The sequence below is a fragment of the Ranitomeya variabilis genome, chromosome 5, assembly GCF_051348905.1.
Source record: "Ranitomeya variabilis isolate aRanVar5 chromosome 5, aRanVar5.hap1, whole genome shotgun sequence".
In the NCBI taxonomy this organism is placed as follows: Eukaryota; Metazoa; Chordata; class Amphibia; order Anura; family Dendrobatidae; genus Ranitomeya; species Ranitomeya variabilis.
Window position 1 is genome coordinate 20,459,228 of NC_135236.1, and position 17,634 is coordinate 20,476,861.

A 17,634-nucleotide genomic window follows, 5' to 3' on the forward strand; every position below is an offset into this window, starting at 1 on the left:
CAGAGTAGCCAAAAAAGGAAAGCTCTGTGCCCTGTTAGACTTCACAGGAGCACAGTTTAACTGCCCATCAGAGAGCAGTCAGTGGTCATGCAAACATACAATCTCCTCACCAGAGGAGCCAGTATTCTAGGGGCTTATTTCAGCCGGGGCCCTAAATCCATGCACGCAATCTCCTCGCCGGAGGTGCCGGCATTCTAGGGGCTTATTTCAGCCGAGTCCCTGAACACACATAAATGACCACACTGGCGCATGCACGTAACAGATTCAATACTAGCGCATGGCCGTGCGGTCATGAGAGCCTTAAATAGCTGCAGCAAGTACAGGACCTTCCTAGAAGGACCAATGAGAGGCTGCTACAGAGCCTGAGCATCTTCAGGACCTTCCTGGAGGACCAATGGATTTAGCTGCAGTATCTGAACATGTGACCCTCGATCTCCACTGAGAGATCTTACTCTGGGCATGCTCAGAACGAGAAAAGCAGGACTTAGTCCCAGAAGCGTCTGCTCGCCGCTGCCCAGCACTGACTTCAATGGCAGAAGCTGGAAAAGCAGCAGTAACCCTTTGTACAGAGTCAGACTGAGCGAGACACTGGGACTGACGTCTCCACTGAGCAGGCTCCACTGCGGCAGGAGAAGAATGGGAGACCGTAGCGGAGATGGCCCGAGATTCCCCCTGTGCAGAGGCAGGAACTCGACCCCTAACAATTATAGGGTCAATATTGACATATAGGATTGCTACTTTGAATAGGTGGCACTGCATTTCTAGTTCTCTTCCTCTCTGAAGAGGCAATTTACAATATATGTTGTAAGTATTCAAATTCATTAGAATGAAAAATAAATTTAAGGAATAACGCTTAAGATGCAAACGTAAATTAATTGTTCATTTCACTAGCATCCATATCCTCACTCTACGACACAGATAGTGCCACTACTGTCTACAATGCCACTCTTACATCAGCAATTGACACGGTTGCCCCTGTCATGCATAGCAAAGTACGACGAATCAATAGACAACCCTGGCACAATAACATCACTAAAAAGCTTCAGCAAGTATCCAAAATTGCAGAACGGCGTTGGAAGAAAACGCGTTCGCAAAATGATTTTGCTGCACTCAAACAAGCAACACTCGCATTCAAATCAGCTCTCACCTCTGCTAAACAGGCCTACTTCACAACCCTCGTATCTTTCTTATCCCACAACCCCAAATAGTGTTTCAACTCTTTTAACTCCCTCCTCCACCCACCACTGCCCCCTCCGAGTTCCCTAATCATTGCCGAGGACTTTGCCATGCACTTCAAAAATAAGATAGACCAAACAAGGCAAGTCTTTGTTGTCAAACCACCACAAGAGAAAAAATCCAGCTCACCATAATTGTAGTCCCTGGAGGCTCGGAGCACGGAAACACTGTGTCAAGGCGGGAGGAATGCAGGAAATAGAAAACAATCCAGCTCGACGAGGTGGTGAAAAAGCAAAGTCTTGGTACTTTATTCACTTCATATCAAAAAATAGAGGATAAAACAACAGCACAATATAATTAAAAACACTATCTACGCGTTTCTGGTGACATAGCACCCTTAGTCATGATAACTTTAGTGCAGCCTGTTCTATGCTTTTATACTGGCAACCAGTATAAAAGCATAGAACAGGCTGCACTAAAGTTATCATGACTAAGGGTGCTATGTCACCAGAAACGCGTAGATAGTGTTTTTAATTATATTGTGCTGTTGTTTTATCCTCTATTTTTTGATATGAAGTGAATAAAGTACCAAGACTTTGCTTTTTCACCACCTCGTCGAGCTGGATTTTTTTCTATTTCCTGCAAACCACCACAACCCCTTGGTATACCAGACCAATGCCCAAACCCCATAACTTCCCTCTCCAAAATCACTGAAGGGGAGCTTGCTCATCTTCTCTCCAAATCACACCTCACCACTTGTGCAATTGACCCCATCCCATCCCACCTCCTCCCCAACCTCACCACCACACTAATCCCATCCCTAACCCATCTCTTCAACCTATCACTAACTTCTGGTACCTTTACCACTGCTTTCAAACATGCCACAATCACACCTATCCTCAAAAAGCCATCCCTTGACCCAAGCGCTATGTCTAGCTATCGCCCCACATCTTTGCTACCATCTGCTTCCAAACTCCTTGAGCAGCACGTCCATACTGAACTTTCCACTCACTTTGCATCTAATTATCTCTTCAACAACCTACAATCTGGCTTCCGTCCTCACCATTCCACTGAGAGTGCCCTGACCAAAATTACTAATGACTTACTTACAGTCAAAGCTAACAGACAATTCTCCATGCTCCTCCTTCGAGACTGTCCTCTGCCTTCGACACAGTTGACCACTGCCTCCTATTACAGATGCTCTCTTCCTTTGGTGTCAAAGACCTTGCCCTATCTTGGATCTTCTCATACCATACCAACCGTGCATTTTGCGTTTCCTACTCCCATGCTACCTCTGCATCTCGCCCCCTCTCTGTTGGTGTCCCTCAAGGCTCTGTCCTTGTGCCCTTACTCTTCTCAATCTATACATTCGGCCTGGGACAACTCATAAGGTCCTATGGCTTCTAGTACCATCTATATGCTGATTACACTCTGATCTACCTCTCTGGCCCAGATGTCACTTCTCTGCTCTCCAGAATCCCAGAGTGTCCATCAGCCATATCCTCCTTCTTCTCCTCTCGCTTCCTCAAGCTCAATGTGGACAAATCTGAAATAAATATCTTTCTTCCATCTCGCATATCTTCCCTGCCTGATCTATCTATCAAAAGAAATGAAATCACACTTTCCCCTGTCCCCAAAATCCACTGCCTCGGAGTAACCCTTGACTCTGCCCTGTCCTTCAAACTGCACATCCAAGCTCTCGCCACTTCCTGTCGCTTCCAGCTCAAAAATATTTCCTGAATCCGTCCTTTCCTCAACCCTCACTCTACCAAAATGCTTGTGCATGCCCTAATCATCTCCCGCTTTGATTACTGCAACATCCTCCTCTGTGGCCTACCTTCTAACACTCTCGCACCCCTCCAGTCAGTCCTTAACTCTGCTGCCCGACTAATTAATCTCTCTCCTCGCTACACTCCTGCTTCCCCTCTTTGCAAATCCCTTCACTGGCTCCCAATTTCCCAACGGCTAATGCTTACCTACAAAGCCATCCATGACCTTTCTCCTCCATGTTTCCAAACTCGTCTCCCCCCTCACGTAATCTCTGGTCCTCTCAAGACCTCCTTCTTTCCTCTATGCTTATTTGCTCCTCACCCAATCGCCTCCAAGACATTTCCCGAGTATCCCCAATCCTCTGGAATTCTGTGCCCCAACAAGTCAGGTTATCCACCACATTTGGATCCTTCAAAAGAAACCTGAATACCCACCTCTTCAAAGAAGCTTACAGCCTGTAATGACCACACCGCCACCTCAACACCATCGGAGCTACTGCAACCCTCGACCTACTGTCTCCTTCCCCATAATCCTGTAGAATGTAAGCCCGCAATGGCAGGGTCCTCGCCCCTCTGTACCAGTCTGTCATTGTTAGTTTTGTTTACTGTAAGTGATATTTGTATTTTGATGTAACCCCTTCTCATGTACAGCACCATGGAATTAAGGGTGCTATATAAATAAATAACAATAATAATTTAAAACAAAAGAAAAAAACATTGCTCACTGATCTCCAGTTACTCTTATCCTGACATGAAATCTGATTGGCTTTACATCCTGCTATGGCGAATTCCCAACAGAAGGACATATTGCCATCTATTTTCAGTGTGTCAGAGAATGCACTAGGAAGCACTGACAAGCCAGGACCAGATAAGCAGTAGAGCAAAAAATGCAGGGGATCACTCAGGATCTTATTTGTTGTTTGTTTATGTTGTCTGAACATTTTTAACAATGTTTTGTTTTTCAACAATGCTTGAAAAACCTTTTTAATTAAATTGAAAGATGGATGATGATGAGATAGATAGATAGATAGATGATAGATAGATAGATAGATAGATAGATAGATAGATAGATAGATAGATAGATAGATAGATAGATAGATAAAACATACCTCTGACATAATCTTTTTTGGGAAGGACATTAAAAGGTTTCACATTTGATGAAAGTTCTTGCTCAATCAATGACCTTGTAGAGAAAGAAATATATTGTTTTTGCTTTTGCTTCCACTGCCCACAGCAGGCTCTCCAGGCACAAAATCTGTAGACAGTGAGGTGCTTATCGCAGGAGTGGGCGTTACCAGACTAGTATAGTCCAGCAATGTTAATAATTAGAGATAAATCCTTCACAGTTAGTAAATAACAGCACTCACTTTGACATGTGACCCATCCCTAACTTCGGTATTTCAGCCTCCTTCGCCTGTTGTTTTCAGACTAATTGCTTCTCTTAAAATTATAATATCATCAAAAAGTTAATTTATTTCAGTTCTTAAATATAAAAAGTTAAACTCATGTATTATATAGAGTCGTTACAAACAGAGTGATCTGTTTCAAGTTTTTTTATTTCAAGTTTTTATTTCTGTTTATCTTGATGATTATCGTTTAAAGCCAAAAAACCCCAAAAGTTATTATATTAGTAAATTAGAATAGTTATGATCATGATTTCAGTTTAGAAGAGAAATGGCGTGAACTTTGGGTCAGTGCAGTAGATGGTGAGCCTCAAGCGTTTCCTCACTTTCAAAATCCACCACCAGGCTTCAATCTGCCAAGGAAAACCTGGGTCACTTTGAATCGTATCAGAACAAACTTTGGTGTCTGTGCAGATCTTATGCATAAGTGGGGAAAATCTGACTCTCCTGCCTGTGACTGTGGAGCTGACCATCAAACAATTCAGCACATTGTCGAGGAATGTCCCCTCAGAGCTTATACTGGTGACAAGAATGATTTCTATACTGGAAATGACAATGTTATTGCATACATAGAAAATCTCGATATCCAACTCTGATTTCTGCTCCTTTGTTCTTTTCAATCACTGTTTATCATTTATGTACTGTATTCTTATATGATGTTTAAATATATGTTCATACGATTAATAATAATAATAATAATAATTAGAATAGTTAGCGAAAAACACCTGCAATGGCTTCCTAAGCATTTAAAAAGGCCCCTTTGTCTATTTCAGCAGCTCCACAATCATCAGGAAGACTGCTGACTTGACAAGTGCTCAGAAGGCAGTCAATGACACTCTCCACTGAGCGTTGTATCCAAGCATATTAGTGGAAGGAAAAAGTGTGGTAGAAAAAGGTGCACAAGCAACTGAGATAACCGCAGCCTTGAAAGGATTGTTAAGAAAAGGCCATTCAAAAATTTAGTGGAGATTCAGGAGGAGTGGACTGCTGCTGGAGTCATTGCTTCAAGAGCCACCATACACAGACGTATCCAGGACAAGAGCTGCAAGTGTCTCATTCCTTGTATCAAGCCACTCATGACCAATAGACAATGCCAGAAGTGTCTTACTTGGACCAAGGAGAAAAAGAACTGGACTGTTGTCAGTGGTTCATGGTGTTGTTTTAAGATAAAAGTACATTTTGCATTTCATTCAGAAATCAAGGTCCCATAGTCTGGAGGAAGAGTGGAGAGGCACAGCAGAGCAGTGTTCGCATCTCGGCTTCAGGAAAATGGCCACCGCGATCTCCTTCTGCGCACGCGCAGCATCCCGCGGCCATTTTCCTGAAGCCGTGGCCAGCAGAGCGCCGCTTCTGCGCACGCGCGGCCAAAGGAAGATGGCCGCGCCCACCGATCACCAATGAAATACAGCACATCGCGATCTTTTCGCTCCCCTGTGACGTGGATTTGGGACCTTGGGCATGCGCACACCACTACGCCACCAACGGAAAACTAAGCAAGATCTGGGGGAAGACACCACGCCCTTTTGACCAGACCAGCCTGATTGACAGGCGAAAACGGCTACTTTGGTAACATATTTCGGCAGCATAGGTGGGGAATCGGGGTCCACAAAATACACTATTGTAATGCACAGCTCAGGCCCTATTTAACAGTATTTTTATCTCATACGGAAAAAACGGGGTGACAGGTTCCCTTTAACCCCACAGATAATCTATGGAGTATTGCCAAGAGAAAGAAGAGAGACACCAGGCCAACAATGCAGACGAGCTCAAGGCTCCTATCAAAGCAACCTGGGCTTCCATAACACCTCAGCAATGCCACAGGCTGATCGCCTCCATGCCACACCGCATTGATGTAAAAGGAGCCCCAACCAAGTATTGAGTGCATTTACTAAACATGCATTTCAGTAGACCAACATTTCGGATTTTAAAATCATTTTTCAAGCTGGTGTTATAAAGTATTCTAATTTACTGAGATAATGACTTTTGGGTTTTCATTGGCTGTAAGCCATAATCATCAACATTAACAGAAATAAACACGTGAAATATATCAGTCTGTCTGTAATGACTTTATCTAATATATAAGTTTCTCTTTTTGTATTGAAGAACTGAAATAAGTTATCTTTTTGATGATATTCTAATTTAGTGAGAAGCTCTGGTACATTGAAAAAACCTCCTGACAGATGCCCTTTAAGATGAAGCCAAGTTTATTGTTTAAAGATTACGTCCAATTCATGACATATTGATGAAGTAATCAAGAGACAGCTAATAAATAAGAGGTTGTCGGTATCTGAGAGCCTGCACCCCAAGATCACCCATTATTTTCTGTGGTGACGATCAGATATTAGCAATTTGAATGGAGCTGCAAAGCGAAACTTCACTCAATGTTTAGCAATCGCTGCCAGGTTCTACTGAACTACTGCTATTATTTTAAACACAGCTCTTCTGCAGTATCGGCCAGCAGCTGCTACGAGCTGATCGAGGAGGTTAGGCATTTAATTTTTTTGTTTTTTGTTATTTTTTAGGTAGATAAGAACAAAACTAAACAAGGACTTACAATGAGAAGAACTGTTTTTCTGCTTTATTTAGGATATCACGTTTGCCACCAGATGAATGGTCCCGATAAGCGTCACAGGGTAGTGTTTGTGGCCTTTTGCACACCCATTTTTCTTCATTGAGTGAGTCATAATATTCACAAACGTCTTGCCCAGGAAGGTCAATATTACATTCCACCACTTCTACCGTTCCGTTTTTCATAAAATAGCCATTGAAAAAAACCTTGGTCAAAGATAAGAATAAATAGTGAATGATATGAGCAAAAAGTCATTCCCATAATTGAAAGTTATTCCATATCCATAATCTATGGAACTTCTGGAAGCAACCCAACACCGCGCTCAGCCTCCTTCAGTAACCCACAACAATGAATAGGGATGGTGGTGCTGGTGGTGGTGAGTTGAACATGCATACTTCTACTACATTCAGAGAGGGTTCTTTAGAGGCCCATCTTGGGATTTCTGTCGGAACCCGTGAGCAGATTCTTCATGATCAATATGTTTTCCACTTGCAATGACAGGGGATCAAGTTCAGTTCAGTTGCTAACACCCGTTTTAACTTTTCTATCTAGAGCAGGGGTGTTCAGCTTTTGGAATGGGGATGGATAATGCCTTTGTGAGCAGCCTTCCCCCATTATAGATGTTATGTAATTTACATTGAAAATATTTGCCCAGATTTATGTCCTTCTCATCTCTCACGCTCTGAAGTGCTAAAATGGGGATCCAAAATATACACGCCTCTTAATTAGAGAATCCTACCGATAGAACAACCCTCTATCAAACATTTGTGGCATATGTCATCAGTAGACCATAAATGTCAGAACTGGAACAATATATTATAAGTTGTCTCAATCAGGAATGCTAATTTTTCTTTAACGTTGGCCCTAATCTAACAATGTGCCCCTCATACCTGAAAAACGCATCTGGCTCTTCAGTGAAGACCCCAAGAGATGTATCATGCATGGATTGGTGTACTAGTGTCATCCTCATGTCAGTCAGATTTAAACTCTCTTTTTATATGGTCTTGTACCATTTTAGATTTTGTGTTAATAAAATTGATATATTTTACTCAATGGCATTGGCTTCTGTTCTCTGCTTGGATTACAGATTGAAACTCTGTTGACCACTCAATGCCCTGGGACCCTTCTGTTTCTTTAGGAGTAAGGTGGCACATTATCAACAGGAGGCACTGGGGGTAGTTCTGCAAATGGTGGTGGTTTAGTGGTACAAAGCACTTACAGTGATACCGAAACTACCTAAGGCTTGAACAGCCTAGTGAGAAAGGCGGGATTGTGGCAGAGGGAAGTTTCCTAGAAGTCCACAGCAGAACTTGGACGAATAGTTATAATACCAAATAATTATGTTTTTATTATTTCTATAGCTCCATCATATTCTGCAGCACTTTACTAATAAGAGGGGACATATACAAACATCAGATATTACAGAGCAACATAGCTCACAAATACTAAGAGGATTGAGGTTCCTGCTTCCAAACATATAATCTAAGAGGAAATAGGAGAGTCTTGAAGGGTTAATGGTAAGAACTGCTTGTATTGTAGGGTCCAGCCACAATATAATAAATATGGTATTCAAATATCGTTCCAGAACTGGTGACAGTACAGACAGAGTGCTTTGTGCTATTATGTGCAATAAAGGTGTACAGTGATTATACAAGGGACTAGTGATGAGCGAGTGTGCTCATTACTCGGGTTTTCCGAGCATGCTCGGGTGTTCTCTGAGTATCTTGGGCGTGCTCATAGATTATGTTTGTGTCCCCCGCAGCTGTATGATTTGCGGCTGTTAGACAACCTGAACACATGCAGGGGTTGCCTTTTTGTTAGGGAATCTCCACATGTATTCAGGCTGTCTAGCAGCCGCAAATCATGTAGCTGCGGGGACACAAACATAATCTGCGAGCATGCCCAAGATACTCGGAGAACACACGAGCATGCTCGGAAAACCCGAGTAATGAGCACACTCACTCATCACCACAATGGACCTAAGTGAGTAAAAATACTCCTCCCAGATCTAAAGGGAGGCCAGCAAAATTAACCCTGAGAGAACAGGACATTAGCCATGTCCTAACCATGACAGTTCTATTCTGTAGTGGATGGGTAACCATTGCAATGACTGGCACCAGCTGGAGGCACCAATGTATAGATTGGAAAGGATTATGATCCTGGCTGCTGTTTTTAGCATGGATTGGAGAGGGAAGAGTTTAGCAAGATGGAGACCAATTAGTAGAGAGTTTCAATGGTCCAGGCAAGAATGAATAAGAGCAGCGAGAGTTTTGCAGCATGAAAGGGAAATAAAAGGACAGATTCTAGAGATGTGCTTGATGTGCAGGTGGCATGAAAGATTGAGTTATTAGTTGTAGGTAGTGAAGGAGATCTGAATGAAATATAACCTCCAAAGGCGTTTTGTGGTTATGGGGCACTTGTATTCCCATTATAAAATAGAGCAGAAGGTTCGATGCACAATCACCCCTTCAATCATTCTCTATAGGGCTGCCAGAAAAAGCCAATTGCAAGGGATTTGAGTGTTCTCTTTTGCTGTTCAGTGCAGGTTCCAGGGATTTTATCCCTACTGATCAAAAATGTAACACATTTTCTATGAATAAGCGATAAGTTGTTCTCACCAGACAAGTTTGTTCATGGAAATCTGTCAGCAGACGTACGTTATTTAATCTAAGAGCAGCATACTATAGAGTATGAGTGCCAGAATCCATAGATGTGTCACTTATTAGACTGGGTGTTGTAGTTTCAATGCAATAATTTTATATCAGCAGGGGACTATCACTGAGTGACTAGGTCTCATGTGCAAACCAGTCAGGCCAATTTGTGTAACCCCCACAGCCACCATTGATTAGCAGTTTTTGGCAATATACACATAAAGCTGCCATTCATAGGTGTGTGTGTGTGTGTGTGTGTGTGGGGGGGGGGTTATACACAGCTCAGCATTCTGACCACTGCTACACCTGCAGCAGATAAAACAGGAATTCTATCAAAATTGCACCAAGCAGTCCAGTGAATGATACATTGATGGATTCGGGCTCTGTGCCCATACATTATGCTGCGCACAGATAAGGTATAATAAACCTGGTGACAGTTTCCCTTTAAGGTATTCAGTTTTCAAGATTGCTGTGCCACTAAATGTGACCATCAACCACCAAGCTTTTTTAAGACTTTGTGCATTTGTAACAATCAAACTTTTGTCACAAGGCTGTAAACAGAAAGGAAATGAAGTTACAGTAATTGTTTCACCATGTTTTTCAAGTTAAATTCAGACTTTTTTTGACAGAGACCTATAACCCTAGATAACCAGGACAATCCTCACACATTAACGACCTACCCTCTACCTGTGTGCACTTGCCTCATCCGAGTCTTTGAAGTCTGAAATATCAAATATCACTGCTGTTTACTGTGAATAACGTTTTCATTAGTTGTCTATTTTGCTTTACCTTATCTGGTCGTGTAGTCCTTTTCTCATTCAATATTCCAATAGCTTCGCTGGAATGCATGAGCTTTATGGAGACCATGGTCTCACCAGGCCACTGGAGAATGAAGGAAGCTGTGTAGGAGCCGTTCTTGTTGTCTGTCACAGACCCACTCACTCCAGCTTTCAGACTTGGGGAATGAAGCTTTACGTGGAAAAAATCCCCACCATAGCTCTTTGCCCGGCCTTTATGGTCCTTGGCCATGATGAGAACTTCCAAATTTTCTCCCACGACATAGGAAGGCCGGGGTTGAAGCAGGAAAAATTCTGATTTCTTTGGATGGGTGGAAAACTCTAAAGTTGTATTGTCCGGGGGCAGAGGCCATTCTGTCAACTTTAAAAGAATGAGGAGCTCTTCATCCCAGGGGTTCATCTTTGGCAATGATGCAGTGCTAAATGTTGCAGATGTATTTGCCTCCTGTGTGAAGCTTTCTTTCCATTCTAGTCTGTAGATAAACTGGAGATCATCATTAATCACTAAAGAGATAGAAATTGAGGGACATCAAAACTATAGAATACATGAGAAGGCTGTAAGCCTCGGTGAAGCCCAGTATGAGACACCGGTCGCCAAAATCAGTATCTTTTAACTCTGCTTTTGCCGTGTAGGGTGGCTACTTACTGCCAAACTCATCCAATAATTAAATAGAAAAATGGCTTCGTTTGTGTCAGACTGATAGGCAATAACTTGTACTAAAAGGGTTGTGTAATAAGAACGTTAATGTCAAAAGCATCTATACCAAAAATGCTAACAGATAAAAGTGGAAAACTTAATAAAAAAACTAAACAATGGGAATATCCTACTGAAGAAGAGTCATTGTGGAAATAAAATGCGGCTCATATGACGCCCGATGCGTCCCCTTCATCGACTCAGTCATTTCATTCTACAATCCAGTTTGAGAATAATCCATTTTTCCTACAAATTGTTTGTACTTTAATTATTTCTTATTTTATCTCCTAAAAACACTTTCCTGCCTAAGACTTAATGCCTGTCTCATAAAATAATATGCATTGGACACACACTCCTTTCTCACGTGGCTGTCACAAATTGCGTGAAGCTGGTTTCTTATCATTCCTTTCTTGTCTCTTCCTCACACACTGGATGACTCTTGTCTCTTCTCATTTCGCAGGTTCTTATCTGGAAACACTCCTTTATTATCCATCTCTCACGTACCAGAAGAGGGTTATCTCACCTCACTTCTAGAGCTCTCTCTCGCACATACTGCATGGTTCTTACCTCACCTCACTTAGCTCATATTTATCCTTCCAGTAGACTCATCAGCCACCTCCGGACCCATAACTACTAATTCTCTTCTAACCCTGAAGTCATGGTCATCTTAGACTACGAAGGACGAACATCACACTCAACATGTACTCTAACCCATGGACCATGAGCGCTTCCTGACTCCTTCCCACTAGTCCTTATTACTCACACATGTATTTTAACCCCTTCATGACCTTGGGATTTTTCGTTTTTCCATGTTCGTTTTTCACTCTCCTCCTTCCCAGAGCCATCACTTTTTTTTTTTTCTGTCAATTTGGCCATGTGAGGGCTTATTCTTTGTGGGATGAGTTGTACTTTTGAAAGACATCATTGGTTTTAGCATGTTGTGTACGAGAAAATGGGAAAAAAATTCCAAGTGCAGTGAAATTGCAAAAAAAGTGCAGTCCCACAGTTGTTTTTTGTTTGGCTTTTTTGCTAAGTTCACTAAATGCTAAAACTGACCTGCCATTATGATTCTCTAGGTCACTACGAGTTCATAGGCACCTAACATGACTAGGTTATTGTTTACCTAAGTGGTGAAAAAAAAATTCAAACTTTGCTAAAAAAAAAAAAAAAAAATGGCGCCATATTCTGATACTCTTAGTGTCTCCATTTTTCATGATCTGGGGTCGGTTGAGGGCTTTTTTTTGCGTGCTGAGCTGGTGTTTTTAATGATAGCATATTGGTGCAGATATGTTTTTTTGATCACCCGTTATTGCATTTTAATGCAATGTCGCGGCGACCAAAAAAACGTAATTTTGGAGTTTCTAACTTTTTTCTCGCTACGCTGTTTAGCGATGAGGTTAATGCTTTTTTTTATTGATAGATCGGGCGATTCTGAACGCCTCAAGGACCTCTATGGTTACCATTCTGAAGCATCGCCGACCTCCGATCATGTGACGGGGGGTCGGCGATGACGTCATTTCCGGCCGCCCGGCCGTTTGCAGTAGTTACGTTTGACAGCGGCATTTAACTAGTTAATAGGCACGGGCAGATCACGATTTCACCCGCCACTATTGTGGGCACATGTCAGCTGTTAAAAACATCTGACATGTCCCAGCTTTGATGCGGGCTCACCGCTGGAGCCCGCATCAAAGAGGGGAATCTGACCTCGGACGTACTATCCCGTCCGAGGTCAGAAAGGGGTTAAGGAAATATTTATCTACAAGTAATTTTACCATTCACCTTTTCAGCTTTTTTGCTGAGAGATGAAATAAAAATAGTTAACCTTCCCTTTGACTAATCCTAATTATATCCCTAACTCTAGTCTTAACCTTAGTTCTAACCCTAACCTTACCCTCATCCATACATGTAGCCATAGTCTCTGTCTTTTTTCTCCGAAATTGAAGGGAAGAGAAAAATTAAGGGCTCTTTATCTGCTATGGTGGATGAGAAGAGGACACTATAGGCCCCAGTAGTGGGCGTCTCAATGTATTCCCTTCAGACCCTTACAGCGCATAACTGTTTTTAGCCACCTGAATGAGATCCCGCTGGTTTAGGGGAACATAAACTCCTGATCGGGATAATCCAGTGAGCTGGTTGAAACAAAGCTATTTCAAAGGAATTGGGAATTGCTAATGTTAGGCCACTAGAAGAGGGTGAGATGGACGGACATCATGGTGAGAGATAATAAAGCTGAAGGATGCTATGGTAACCATCAAAGATACATTGATTTTGCATCGGGCATCATTTTATTACAGTTTTATTACAATAGTATTTACTTGCAAGATAGCTGCAGCATTAACAACTATATATTTTTAAGTTGTATAATATATTTAACCCCGCAAGGATTGAATTATTATTTTTTCTTTGCAATTAATTTATCCCTCAAATATGAGAAAATTAAATCGGGCACAATCCAATAAACCGGGATCAAACTAAATCATAGAAAAAAAGGCCCAACTTGTTATAAAGAGAAGAAAGAAGTATGACTATACAAAGCAATCCCCTGAAATTAGTCACTGTTTATTGATTAACCCCTTTATGACCTTTGACGTATACTTGTCGCCGCAACATTGCAGGAAAATGCAATACGAGGAAATCAAAACTTCATCTCAGCCCAAAAATTGTATCAATAAAAACATCAGCTCAGTGTGCAAAAAACAAGCTCTGATCCAGCCAGAGATCCCAAAAAATGAAAACGCTACTGGTCTCGGAAAATTGAGACAGAAGCCAAATCATTTTTTCTTACAAATTTTGTATGCAAAATCTGAGGGGGCTGCATTATACTCTGAGGGGGCTTCAGTATACTCTGAGGGGGCTTCAGTATTATCTTAGGGGGGCTGCAGTGTTCTCTGAGGGAGACTACAGTATACTCTGAGGGGGCTGCAATTTTCTCTTAGGGGGGCTGCAGTATACTGTTAGGGGGGCTGCAATATTCTCTTTGGGGGGCTGCAGTATTCTCTGATGGGGGCTTCAGTATACCCAAAGGGGACTGTATTCTCTGAGAGGTGATGTAGTAATCTCGGAGGGGGCTGCCATATACTCTGAGGGGGATGCAGTATACCCTGAGGGGGGATGCAGTATACTCTGAGGGGCTGCCATATACTCTCAGGGGGATGCAGTATACCCTGAGGGGGATGCAGTATACTCTGAGGGAGCTGCAGTAAACTCTGAGGGGGCTGCATTATACCCTGAGAGGGACTGCAATATTCTCTTAGGGGGGCTGCAGTATACTCTGAGGGGGCTGCAGTATACCCAGAGAGGGACTGCAATATTCTCTTAGGGGGCTGCAGTATACTCTGAGGGGGCTGAAGTATACCCTGAGAGGGATGCAGTATATTCTATCAAAGACCAAGGGAAGTGCATTGTACTAAATGTACGTTATGGGAGCTGCATTATACTGTATCAATGACTATCCATCCCCATTCTTCTTCCTCCTTGTTCTCGTTTAGTGGTCTTATCTCAGCACATGTAAATAAAACTGAAATGTTTCTGTGTGATGGTGCAATATGTGAGCATTTGGGGGTCCACTTTAAACTTTTGTCCAGGGCCCCACTTTGTCTAAAACTAGCCCCCTGTGTGTAGCATCCAAGGATTCTCTTATGAAGCTGTTAGTTAATTTACCAGACTCTTAGTGCTAGGACACAATTATTATCCTGCCGGTCTCTCACAGGTATGAGTCTCTGTCTCCACAGACACTTCTTGTGCAAACCACCACACAGCAAACAGCACGGGGGTAAAAGGACTGCTCCAAGTGCACATAAATCAGTGGTGAGTATAGTCTCTCAAAGTCACAGTGTAATTCAGTTCTTGACATGGGCTGACCCCTTACATATAGATGAACACAATTAGTAAATTAGTAGAAAATTGCCAGCTGTAGGAGGTAACAACATGTAGTGAAGGGAAACTACAGCATCTCCTGTGGATGTGCTGTGCAAGAAGAAGCAAGGGTTATAAATAAATGAAGTGCACACGCATGGGCAACTGAAAAAACACAAGATGCGCAAGCGTAAGAATGTAAATACGCTAGAACAATATAAAGTTGATTTAGACGTCAAATGTGCATATGCTGACACGCAGTTGTCATAAATAAAGTTGGCTTAAAGTATACAACACCTGCAAAGGTAAACACAAATTGTGTGGAGGAAAATACAGAAGGAAGCGCTCGTGCAGATGACATAAGGAATATCAGCACAACATGCGTAAAAAAATCAGACTGGGGACAAATATAGATAAAGGATGAATAATCATAGTGCTAGGCAGAAAATATCTATCAAATATAAAGAACCCATAAAAGTTACTGATAACATAAAGAGCATGTAGAGTTACTGAGGTGGATAACGGGGCAGTGCTGCATGATATGTGTGGAGAAATAAATAGCAATGTTCCATGTGCTAAATAGTGATGAGCGAGTATACTCGTTGCTCGGGTGATATCCGAGTATTCGTTAGTGTTCGGAGAATTTGTTTTCATCACCGCAGCTGCATAATTTACAGCTATTAGCCAGCCTGAGTACATGTGGGGGTTACCTGGTTTCTAGGGAATCCTCACATGTAATCAAGCTGGCTAGTAGCTGTAAATCATTCAGCTGCCGGGATGAAAACTAAATCTCCGAACACTAACAAATACTCGGAGACCACCCGAGCGTGCTCTGGAAAACCCGAGCAAGGAGTACACTCCCTCATCACTAGTGCTAAACTATTATAAAACCAACATGTACAAAGGAAGGGAATACAGTATGACAGCTGTGAATGCATGTAGACAATAACAAAATAGACTGCATGTCATGTGAAAAGCCAGTGTGAATAGGTCCAAAATTTATCAAAGGCGAAAGTGTGGCAAAAGCCAAAATGAACAATATGTCATTGGTCAGATAACTAATATGAGAACCTGTGTGAATAAGTCCAAACTATATAAGAGGAGAAAATGTGCTGGCAAGATGTACGTATGAAAAAAGGGAAGGTCAAGAAGTACAAGTTGACTTATTCAACTGTTAATTAAATACCATCTGTCATTGTGGGTGACAAGGGGAGGGAATGTGCCAGCTGCGTACACATAGAAATTAAAAAGATTTAGAATTGAGAGTCCTCAGTGGTTGATACCTTTTAATTGCTAACTGAAAAGATGGTAACAAATTGCAAGCTTTCGAGACTACTCACATTCCCTCATCAGGCATAGACTAATGTAAATTCTGAAGAATTACATACAAGAAGTGACATGAATCAGAACCATTATTATCGGAGAGGGATAAACAGTTGTGGCCATAACTTTTGGAACAGTTCATAGATTAGGAGTGTGAATATTCTGTTGTCCTCTGACTGGGGTCTTGGTTCTGTGTTGTGATGTCTCCACAAGGTCTGAGGATCAAATTCCTTAACTGATGTAAAGAGACATAAATCCATGTGACACATTCATTCCTGCACTGAGTGTGTCAAATATTGTCATAAATTTATACTCAGAGACTCTTCTGTCTCTCTGAGATTTGAAGTTCCCTTTTAATACAAGTACGTTTATGTCCATATTGCTGTGATCAGGGATGAAAAAATGTTTGGCCACAGGTAGATCCATTACTTTATCTCTTATGGTGTGGCAGTGAGAATTCATCCTTGTTCTAAGCTTTCGACCTGTGTCTACATACAGACTCCCAGTTGGACATTTAGTACAAATAACACTGTGTAACACATTTTTTTCCTGGCTTACAAGTGTAATATTTCAACTGCTTATATTTAAAGACTAGGGAAAAATGACTTCATTCAGCACAAACTTTGATTTTATGACCACAGGCCAGAAAAAAAATCGTATATATTGTGTCAAAGAAGGAAATTACACTATAGCAAATGTTTATTTATTTTTTGTTCCTGGGTCCAAAGTGTACTTTCCTAACCTGTTATGCCTAAAAGAAATAGAAAATATTTGTTGTTTCACAAAAACTTTGCTTCTATGATCAGGACAATGAATTTTGAAATTTGTCTGTTTTCGGGAAAATTCTCCATTCGTATTCAAAACTGAGTAGTAACAACTATTTTCTATTTGTTTTTGGCATAACGGTCTAGGAAAACACACTTTGGGTCCAGGAACAAAAAATAAATAAAAATTTGTTACATTTGTAATTTAGTACACCACATTAGATGTAATACAGCAGAAAGTACCTGGGATCTTGTAGTCCTGATGTGAGTTGGGGATCTTTATCTTGTTTGTGGTCATTATAAATGGACAGGTTTTACCTACTGTATTTTCCGGCGTATAAAACGACTTTTTAACCCCTCAAAATCTTCTTTAAAGTCGGGGGTCGTCTTATACGCCGGGTACAGACAAATGTGCATATGGTGGGTGGGGGGGAGTGGTCCCGATGACGAAGAGAGGGGGCGTCTCACAGGAAAGTGTGAGTGGAGTAGCCCCCTGTTACCTCATTGCGGCAGCGTGGGGGTCTCTGTGCTGGGGAGCGGCGGCTCCTCATTGCGGTAGCATAGGGTTCCTGTGCTGGGAGCGGCAGCTCCTCTTCATGCCATGGGGGCTCTGTGCTGTGGGGTGGTGCATCT

The 17,634-nt window shown here is 41.9% G+C and overlaps 1 protein-coding gene across 1 annotated transcript in view; it reads right to left on the reverse strand.

The window, feature by feature from the left end:
* The window catches only part of LOC143774205 (NXPE family member 3-like), an 84,931-nt gene that overhangs the window by 27,988 nt on the left and 39,309 nt on the right, over positions 1-17,634 (reverse strand). Inside the window, exons 2-4 of the mRNA XM_077261582.1 lie at positions 10,358-10,849; positions 6,903-7,123; positions 4,055-4,128 (exon numbers count right to left, since the gene is read on the reverse strand). Coding sequence (XP_077117697.1) covers positions 4,055-4,128; positions 6,903-7,123; positions 10,358-10,849 — 787 coding nt within the window. The remainder of the gene's footprint in view (positions 1-4,054; positions 4,129-6,902; positions 7,124-10,357; positions 10,850-17,634) is intronic.